Raw genomic sequence first — 9610 nt, 5'->3', positions numbered from 1 at the left:
AAGCAGATTTTTAAAACAAGGTGGTTGTATTTTGTGTGTTCACGTGCTGAGATTGGAAATTATCCTTCTCTGGCTACTGGGGGGCGGGGGGGGGGTGAGGGGAAGAGATTTTTCTTTCTCTAGCAGGCCAAAGGAGAATGGTGGCCAATGTCTAGCTGGAGCCTGGAGATTTCCTGGCATTGCAGGGGGGTCTCTGGCTAACCAAGATCAGCCTGGAGAAAAGGGATGCTTTAGGCCAGGCGTAGTCAAACTGCGGCCCTCCAGATGTCCATGGGCTACAATTCGCTGGCAGGGTCTCATGGGAATTGTAGTCCATGGACATCTGGAGGGCCGCAGTTTGACTACCCCTGCTTTGAAAGTTGGTCTCCCTGGATTTATATGCTGCTGACAGTTTCTCAGTTTCCCAAACTCCCCCAAATTCTCCAGGAATTTCCCAATGGAGAAATGGCACCCCCCCCCCAAACAAAACACAAAAAACCGAAGGAGTTCTTCCCAGGACAAGAAGTCCGGAAAGGCCCGCTGCTATCAGTACAGATGAAAGGGGTGTGGGTGTGTGAGGATTTGAACGCAGCTCTCCCAGATCTCTGGCTCCGTCCCTACGAAGACAAGTCCTGTGGGCTTGGACTAGGGCAGAGGCCTTTCTGAGCCCGGGGGGACCTTTGAAACGGAGACACACTATGGCGGCACACTCACAAAATGGCCACTGCGGGAGGCGGAGCCAGCTGCAAAACGTCAGGCGGTGTGGGTGTGCAGAACTAACTTTGTATTGTGTCTGGCAGAAGCTCTGTTTGATGGGGCACTTTTAGCAAAGAGTATTCTGTCTGAAAACATGTTCTTCCCCCCACAGCGCAGTGAAGGTCCCTTTGTTGGGGGGGGGGGGGGCAGCTGCTGCCAGAGCAGCATTTACTTAAAAACTGCACAGCCCATCCAGTCTCCAGTGACCAATGAGAAATCTTGCTGGTCAGAGGCCCCACTTGGCTACTTTGCTCCCTAAAAACATTTAGGAAGAAAACATCAAGGGGGTGGCAGGTTGCAGTGGAGTGTCCTGCATGGTCTGGGAGTGTCCTGGGAGTGTCCTGCATGGTGCAGGGGGTTGGACTAGATGACCCAGGGGGTCCCTTCCAACTCTAGGATTCTGTGATTCTATGGATATGAGAATTCACCCCCACCTCCCTTTGCCAGATAGGAGTGCAGCCCTGGAGCTTCCTGGGTACTTCTCTCCCAGCCCGAGGGTGAGGGGCTGCAGCAAGGACAACCAGCTGCAGAGGTTCCGTGCAAAGGATAATGCCCTTGATTAGAGCAGCCTGGATGCTTGAGGGGCAGGGGATCGCTGGCTTTTGTCCTGCAATACACACCCTGTGCCCTATTCAGCCCTGGGAGGGAGGGGTCGGCCCCTGTCAGGTCCCCCCTTTGTGGCTCTAATGGCCCCTGGTGTTCTCGGCTTAGAGCACTCGGTGCCCATCCTGGGGCCCGTTCCTTAGAGAAGTCTTGGCTGGAAAGAAGAGCAGCTTATTCACAAGGAGAGGACTCCGACACAAACAGCGTCAGCCTGGGCCCGCTCTGGGCACTGAAACAAGAGGACCAAGCTATATCTCACAGGAACACACTGTTCCATCTCACACACACACACACACACACACACGCAACATCTCTCATACGTCTGAATTTATGGATGAAGTCCAGTTCTGCATTTTCACATTGCAATCTCCTCTTGAAGCTTTTTTGAGGACTGCCGCTTTTAGGTCAGCAATGGGCTGCCCTGCAGAATTAAAATATCCCCCCCCCCACTCATGCCAGCCTTTCTTAAGTTTTTTCCTATTGAGAAACCCCAGAGGTGACACAATCATGCCAAATTGGACGGGGGAGCAGAGCTGGGTGCACACCCACCTGGGCCCCTCCCTTGCCCCTGGGGGGGGGGAATAGGCCTTTGGCCTGGATGGTCATATTACCCAATATATGTTACATTAATGAACTCACACCCATTCAGGGAACCCTTCCAGGGACATCAACCCCCCCTGCCAGGTATCACAATTTGGGCCCCCCGATCTATTGCCCCTGGGGTTGACCTGTCTGTTATCAAGGCTGCAGCCAGCCCAAAATTCAGCCCGGCACAGACTGAGGGGGGCTGGGAGATTTATTCAAAGCAGGTTCCGAGGTGATCACCTTGTTTCCGTATTTCCTTCCTTCCTCCGTGACTCAACGTTGGTGTTTTCTTGGTTTCAAATGAAGAAATTCTCAGCATCAATCAAGCTCTCAAGATTTCCTGTCTAAACATTTCAATCGAACCAAAAGGGTTTTCAAACAGGGGTTCTGTGGCTCTAGTCCCGGCAGCCCAGGGAGACAGTGGCTGAAGTGGGGGGTTGCTAAGCAACCCCCGGCTGTGTGGTGGCAACCGGGCCGGTGGGGATTCCCTTGGCCTTGGGCCACCGAGCGGGAGTGGACCCCTGGCTCCAACTGACCCCTGCTGGCCAAAGTCCGGTGGGTGCTTCAGCCCCGACTGAGAGGCAGACGTGGGGGGCAGTCTGTTTCCCTGGACTTCTGAGCCCCTTGTCCCTTTGGGGTGTCCTGTTGTTACCTTGGCATGAGACCCTCCCCCATCCCCACACGTGAAGCCGCCTTACTGAGCTAGACCCCGAGTCCATTTGGTTAGTCTTCTCTACTCAGACTGGGAGCTGCTCTTCAAGGACAGCCAGAAGTCTCTAGGCCACCTGCAGCCTGGTCCTTTCAGCTGGAGATGCCGGGGATTGAACCTGGGACCTCATGCCTGCCAAGCACAGGCTCTGCCACTGAGCCAGGGTCTCAGGCCAAGGTCTTTCCCATCCCCTCCTGCCTGGTCCTTCTAACTGGAGATGCCAGGGATTGAACCTGGGACCTTGTGCCTGCCAAGCAGAGGCTCTGCCACTGAGCCAGGGTCTCAGGCCAAGGTCTTTCCCATCCCCTCCTGCCTGGTCCTTCTAACTGGAGATGCCAGGGATTGAACCTGGGACCTTGTGCCTGCCAAGCAGAGGCTCTGCCACTGAGCCAGGGTCTCAGGCCAAGGTCTTTCCCATCCCCTCCCCTCCCCTCCTGCCTGGTCCTTTCCACTGGTGGGTCTGGAGATTTGGGTCTGTCTGGGGCCCTCTGTGTGCCCAGCAGAGGCTTCCCCAGAGATTCACCTCCCTTCTCCAATGTTTACAAGGATCCGTCTCGTTCAGACTGGGGGGAGCTCTCTTGGGGCCTTTCCCCCCACCTGCTCCTTTCCCCTGGAGATGTTGGGGGCTGACTCTGAGGCTTCTGGGCCCCCCCTCCAGCCTGGGCCAGGCCCCTCTCCAGCTCTGCTCCCCAGGTGCCCGGAAGGCGATGCTGACCCAACAGCTGACGTGCTCAAGAGGCGGCAGAGCTCAAGGGAGGGCTTCCAGCGTCATGGAGATGGGGCAGTACAGGTAACCTCCTGGTGCGGGGGCTGAAGAGCCGTGGATTGGGTCCCCTACCCCCCATGCAGCATGCTGGGTTACCTTGGGCTGGTCTCAGCTCTCTCAGAGCTCTCCCACAGGGTGTCCCTTGTGGGAAGAGGAAAGGAAGGTGATTATAGGCTGCCTTGAGATTCCCTTGGGCAGTGAAAAAGCAGGGTACAAAAGCCCAGCTCTCCTCCTCTCCCTCCCCCCATTTCGGGGCTAACTGCAGGTTGGGTTTACAAAGGGACGGGGATCCATCCCCTCCCCAGGCATCCTTCGGGTTTAGGAAGCCAGTTGGGAGGCTGGAGGGCAGCCCCCACCCCACCCACAGCCCTGCTCCTGCCCCCCCCCCCCCCCGCAGGAGCTTGGAGCAGAGCAATGCTCGCCTGCAAGAGTGGATCCGTGAAGAACTGGCCTGGGGGGAGGCCTGGCAGCGGCAGTACGAGGCCCTCGTGGAGCGCCAGACCCGGCTTGGGACGCTGCTGCAGGCCAAGAGGTGAGGAGCAGGAGGCAGGGGAGGGCTTATGAGGGGAGGGGGGAGCTCCCTCTTTCCCTCTCCCCAAGCATGGCCTCTCCCTTTCCAGAGCTGGCACTGCCCACCCGAACTCTGCCTCCTGGAGGATGGGCACGCTGGTGTGGGTGTGGGTGGGTGCAGAATGATCTGGGCCAGCTCTGCAGGGCAGATGTGAAGAGGGGTCAGGGGCATCTGGCAGGACAGGAGGGCTTGGCGGGGGGGGGGTTGGGGGCACAAGCTGCAGTCCCTCTTCTTCCGCAGCCTCCAAGCCCTGGAGCAGAAGGCCCAGGCTCGGCAGCAGGAGCTGGAGGAAACGCAGGAGGCCATGCGGGAGTTCTGCGGCCGGAAGAGCCAGTGCCAGCTCCACCTCCGCAAGCAGGTGAGAGGGACCGTCTGAAGGAAGGGAGCAGCCAGAGCCCCCCAGAGCCAGTATGGAGAAGAACAACAGTTCTCTTGGGGCTGTTCTCGCAGAGCAGTTCTCTCAGAGCTCTCTCAGCCCCACCTCCCTCACATGGGGTCTGCTCTGGCGAGGGAAGGGAAAGGGGTCTGTAAGCCACTTTGGGACTCCTTCGGGTAGGGAAAGGTGGGGTAGAAACCTGCTCTTCTTCTTCTTCTTCTTCTTCTTCTTCTTCTTCCTCTGGAGATGATGGATCCTTTGGAAGGTGGGCTAGACGGCATTTTGCCCTCTGAGGTCCCTGTCCTCCCCAGGCTTCACCTCCCGCCCCCCAAATCCCCAGGTGTTTTCAGCCTTTTTATAGATCACAAAGTCCCCGGTTTGAATCTCATCTAGAGCTGGCCTTAGGCAACTAGCGGGTGCTTCCTGAATGCAATATCGGGGTAGAAATTCCTACCTTGCAGGGTTGTTGCTGGTTCTGAATTTGTTCAGAAGCTGGTGTGTGGAATGCTGTCCAGGCAGGGAGGGGGGAGCTGCGTGCAGAATGGGGGAGCGCAAGATGAGCAGCCTTCCTTCTGCGAATTGGATCCTCAGGAAAAGGAAAACCGGAGACTGGCGGGGAGCGTGACGGAGCTGGAGAGCCAGGTGAGGCAGAGGCCCCATCCTGCAGCCCCCCTGGCTAAGCCCAGCTGACCCTCGAAACAGAAGACTCCCTGGGGCAGCCCAGGACGAGGGTCGTGGCCACTCCGTAAGTCAGGCCCTCCTTGGGTGCCCCTCGTGTGTGGAAGCGCCGGGCGGTGTCGTGGGTGACGAGGCCTTCCCCGCAGGTCTCCAAGCAGCGGCGGAAGGAGACGTCCGGCAAGGAGCTGCTGCGGGAGATGCGGGCGGAAGGCGGCCAGCTGAAGGCAAGGCCTGCTGGGCCCCAGGGAGCCGGAGGGGCAGAGCCAAGGGCAGCCCCCCCCCCAGCCGAGGAGAACCCTCCGGGGCCGGGGGAGGGGCAGGGTGGTGGGGGCTGAGGGCGACGGGGCTCAGGGAGGGGGCCGGGAGGAGGCCGAGGGGTCCAGAAGCAGATCGGACAGCCTTGGTTTCTCCCCAGAGGCACCTGTCGGCGTGGGAGGCCGAGTGCAGAGCAGAGGGCACGAGGGTCACAGAGGTAGGTCTCCCTTTCCAGGGCCACAACGGAGAATCCACGCTTGTCCGTGGCTCAAGCAGGAATCCTGGCGGGGGTTAGGCCTGCCCCTGAGACGGTGCCACGTGGAGGCGGACACGGCTCAACGCCTCCTGCCACAGGTGATCCGTGCCACAGCTTCCCCGCGCATCTCCTGGGCTCTGGGGCCGCTGCCTTGTCTCACGAGGGCAGCCGGGGGGCTCTCAGGAGGGCTGGGGTGGGCCGGAGCAGGGGGCAGCTGCACAGGCAGGGTTGCCAACGCTGCCCTGGGGACCCCCTGGAGGTTGAGGCGTGGAGCCAGAGGAAGGAGGGGGCGGGGCAGGGAGGGGACGGACCCCAACAGGGCGCAACGCCAGAGGGTCTGCCCTCTGAAGCGGCCGCTTTCCCCGGGGAACGGATGTGTGTGGCCTGGAGATCCACTGACATCCTGGGAGATCTCCACCCCCAAGGCCCAAGGGTTCCTCTGGCATCGGGAAGGACACGAGTCAGGCAGTGCCTTCCGGAAATGGCTCCTGCCTAGGACGCCAACCTCCAGGTGGCTCCTGGAGATCTCCTGTCATCACAAATGATCTCCGTGCAATAGAGATCCCTGGAGGAAATGGCCGTCTTTGAGGGGAGACTCCGTGGTGCTGCTCCCGGCCCCTCCCCCCCAGGGCCCACCCCCTTTAGGCTGTTTCTGACCTGGAGTTGGCATCCCCGAGCTCTTCTTTGTGGGACCCTTACTGCTTGGGTTATTCCTGCCCCTACAAATGCCAACAAAATCCCCAGGGCCTCTTGAGGGGGGTTTCTTCTGTGCGTCTTCCTTGTGCCCACCTCCCCACCTCCCCTCTCCCCACATGGGCCAATGGATGGGGCTGCCAACCTCCAGGTGAGCCCTGGATGCCTTTCACTATTATAGCAGAGATCAGTTCCCCTGAAGAAAACAGCTGCTTGGAGGGAAGCCACTCCATCGCCAAAACGTTCGGGTATTTCCCCACCCTGGGCTGGCAAAGCTCCAGGGAAGGATCACACCAGAGAATCACCCCTTCCTCCTTCTTGTGCCCGTGTGCTGCAAGACCCCCGCACAACTGCATTCCCTGGGGGGAGAAGGGTCAGGCAAGCCTCTCCGAAGGAGGGCGGGGGAGCCATAATAGCACCCTGTTCCATAATGCACGGCAGCAGCCCAGGTTTGGGGAACTAGATGGGGGGGGGGACTGCCATTGTGGGTGGGGCTGCAATTCAGGTGGGGCGGAACAAGAACATCATGCGGAAGCAACCCCGAGCAGAAACTCCTCGTGCAACAGCTTTTCCTTGCTGCTGGGGGAACCAGAGTAACTTTCTGTTTGGGGGGGGGGTTCAGAGGCAGCAGCAGCTTGAGAAACAGCGAGCCACCCTCCGGGAACTGTCTCTGAGGAGCCAGGTATGTCTCTCTCACCTGCTTATAAACACCTGAACATAAGAACAGCGGAAGAGCCCTGCTGGGTCACATCAAGGAGGGTCCATCTAGTCCGGCATCCTGCCACAGAACAGATGACCAGTTCCTCTGGAGGGTCAACGGGGCACAGAGGTCAAGGCCTTCCCCTGATAAGGACACCAGAAGAATCAGTGGTCCATTCAGTCCCCCATTCTGTGCCTGACCAGTTCCTCTGGAGGGCTAACTGCAGCCCACAGAGGCTGAGGCCTCCCCTGATGTTGCTTCCTGGCTCTGCGATTCAGAGGTAGACTGCTTCTGAATGGGGAGGTTCCCCCTAGTTGCCATGGCTAGCAGCCAATGAGAAACCTCTCTTCCATAAATCTATGCAATCTCCTTTGAAAGCTGACTATTCCTGTGGCCATACTGACACCTTCTGGCAGCGAATTATAGGCTAGATATCAGGAAGAAGTTTTTCACAGTCAGAGTAGTTCAGCAGTGGAATAGGCTGCCTAAGGAGGTGGTGAGCTCCCCCTCACTGGCAGTCTTCAAGCAAAGGTTGGATGCACACTTTTCTTGGATGCTTTAGGATGCTCTGGGCTGATCCTGCGTTGAGCAGGGGTTGGACTAGATGGCCTATATGGCCCCTTCCCACTCTAGGATTCTGTGATTCTGTGACATCATGGTCAGCCATACATGCAGTGCTGTGTAAGCAGCCAGCCATGCTTCTCCCCACGCCCCAACCTCTGTGAAACAGTTGAATAGCAGTAGAATAAAAATGGCTTTCTCGTGCTGCCGTTTCCTCTGGGCGTGCTCTCTGGTCAAGGTCCCAGGTCTCCGCTCAGGAGATCCCCATCTGCCCATGACCAGCCCCCCTCCCTCCCTTTCCACTCCCACACCTGCACCCCCACCCCCCTGCACCTCCCCCTCCCACCTGCAAGCCTTCCCGCCCCCCCGTGGGCAGCCGGTGGGCCCTCCCGTGACTCCCCGCTCTGTTTCTAAGGAGCGGCACAGGAACAGGGCTCCTTTGGAAGATCGGGTCATTGAGGCTCAGCTGGAGGCACAGCGGTAAGGACCCCCCCCCCCCCACAGACCCTCCTGTGTCTGGCAGGCGGTCTCAGGACTGACAGCTCTGGGGCTGAGGCTGCTCGCTTGGCCTTGGGGGCTCAGGAGAGGGAGGCAGAAAACAGGACCAGGATTCTTCTATTTATTTATTTGCTTGCTTGCTTTCATCATCTGATGCCCCTCCGTTCTCCCCCCCCCCCCTGACATCGGCCTGCTCTCCTCCCTTGTACCTTTATAAGAACCCTGTGAGTGAGGTAGCTTTGGTCAGGGGAGTGTCTGGCCCAAGGTCACCCTGTGAGTTTCCATGACATGTTTGATGGATGCGCCAAGAATGAATCCTGTCCACTTAATCTTACTGGCCTGGACTCAAAGACGGCCACCTTGAGGCTAGACTACTAGAATGCCCTCTACATGGGTCTACCCTTGATGGTTTGGGAGCAGCTTTGGAGACCTAGCAGCCAGAATTCTCACAGAGGGATGAAAAGGGGAGAAAGCCAGTGAATAGACACCCCCCCCCATGTGACCGTCCACGCCTTCTCTCTTGGCCTCCCCCTTCCGCAAAGGGGCAGACTTCCTTCTTAGGCTTTGACCTCTGTTCTGTTTTCAGCTTCCAGAAAAAGTCATTATTCGGACAGGCGAGGCCCCTGTCTCTTTGGAAGGAGCGTGCCCCAAACTGGTTGGTATGTGAGGCAGGAAAGGTTTGGTCTGGCAGGCATAGTGGAGGGGGGCCCGGGGGTGGAGACGGCACACTAATTTGGCAGCCTCAGCTGCACGATGCCAGAGATACGCTCCCCGGAAAACACAGGGCCTGACTTGACATCTGGCTTCTTCTGTCCCCCAGAAAAGATTTCTGTGTCCGGAGCCGGAAGGGATCGGCTCCATGGAAGAGCTCCCTCCCAGGTGAAAGGCCAAACGGACCAGAGGAGACGGGGAGAGGGGAATGGGGAAGCTCAGGGGGGCTAGCCTCGGGGGCAGTCCAGGGCTTCTCCAACTGGGCAAGCTCTTGGCAGGAGCGGGCATTTCAGGAGACCAGGAAAGGAGGACAAACCTTTATTCAGAAGACAAACTGGGGGGCGCGAGAGAAGGTTTCCTGGACACGGGATTCCTCTGTGGCACGCCTTGTGTCCTTCCTGGGCCCATGCTCAGCTCAGAACCCCGGCTGGCACTGGAGAGGAATGGCGGGTGCCTCTCAGACCGCCCCCCCCCCCAAATGCAGGCACAGAATGATGCAGAGAGAAGAGTTTGAGAGAGCTTCCTCCTCTCCCCTTTGCAGATGCTCCCAGGGACCGGATCGCTGGGCCGCCTGCTGCTTGCTCTGGGCCCTGGCCAAAGGCCTCTTCCTGCTCCTCGTTGCGATGTTGCTCGCCCAGGTCCTCTTGGGCTCCCTCTCCGCCTGCCCCGGCCCTCGCCTCCCCTCCGCTCCCCTGCTCTACATCCAGCCCCAGGGCTCACGGCCTCCGTTATATTCATGATGCTGTCAAGGAACCTCTGTGCTCAAATGTCCTTTAATAAAACCTACATGAGGAGAAAAGGAACTTGTCTCTGCACCCAATTTAATTCTGGGTCAAAGATTCCGTGTGCAGGCACAGTTCAGAGAGGGCTAGAAAAAATATTGCAGGGGGGGAGCTAATTCTCCAAAAAATGC

At 58.5% G+C, this 9610-nt stretch overlaps 2 protein-coding genes across 2 annotated transcripts; both read left to right on the top strand.

Moving 5' to 3' along the window:
* Positions 1-3270: 3270 nt before the first annotated feature.
* Positions 3271-5588, top strand: LOC143831458 (uncharacterized). Its single transcript, XM_077324449.1, has 6 exons — positions 3271-3422; positions 3796-3930; positions 4210-4327; positions 4937-4987; positions 5170-5247; positions 5439-5588. Exons 1-6 carry the CDS (start codon positions 3340-3342, stop codon positions 5571-5573), a joined length of 600 nt encoding a protein of 199 aa, XP_077180564.1. The 5' UTR covers positions 3271-3339; the 3' UTR covers positions 5574-5588.
* A 766-nt stretch (positions 5589-6354) lies between these two features.
* Positions 6355-9494, top strand: LOC143831256 (uncharacterized). Its single transcript, XM_077324317.1, has 6 exons — positions 6355-6378; positions 6850-6909; positions 7904-7968; positions 8573-8645; positions 8807-8865; positions 9239-9494. The coding sequence occupies exons 1-6, from the start codon at positions 6355-6357 to the stop codon at positions 9435-9437; spliced, it is 480 nt and encodes a 159-aa protein (XP_077180432.1). The 3' UTR covers positions 9438-9494.
* Positions 9495-9610: the final 116 nt, after the last annotated feature.

This window comes from Paroedura picta, chromosome 3 (genome assembly GCF_049243985.1).
Source record: "Paroedura picta isolate Pp20150507F chromosome 3, Ppicta_v3.0, whole genome shotgun sequence".
Classification (NCBI taxonomy): domain Eukaryota; kingdom Metazoa; phylum Chordata; class Lepidosauria; order Squamata; family Gekkonidae; genus Paroedura; species Paroedura picta.
The sequence above is the reverse complement of the archived record's forward strand: the minus strand, read 5'-3'. Positions and strand labels throughout refer to the sequence as shown.

Bases quoted from the DNA above. Each gene is read 5' to 3' on its own strand.
- LOC143831256 (XM_077324317.1), top strand. From the start codon at position 6,355: ATGGATGGGGCTGCCAACCTCCAG. The intron at 7,969-8,572 runs GTAAGGACCCCC...TTCTGTTTTCAG, and splicing joins GCTCAGCTGGAGGCACAGCG to CTTCCAGAAAAAGTCATTAT. The intron at 8,866-9,238 runs GTGAAAGGCCAA...TCCCCTTTGCAG, and splicing joins ATGGAAGAGCTCCCTCCCAG to ATGCTCCCAGGGACCGGATC.
- LOC143831458 (XM_077324449.1), top strand. From the start codon at position 3,340: ATGCTGACCCAACAGCTGACGTGCTCAAGAGGCGGCAGAGCTCAAGGG. The intron at 3,931-4,209 runs GTGAGGAGCAGG...CTTCTTCCGCAG, and splicing joins ACGCTGCTGCAGGCCAAGAG to CCTCCAAGCCCTGGAGCAGA. The intron at 4,328-4,936 runs GTGAGAGGGACC...TTGGATCCTCAG, and splicing joins AGCTCCACCTCCGCAAGCAG to GAAAAGGAAAACCGGAGACT.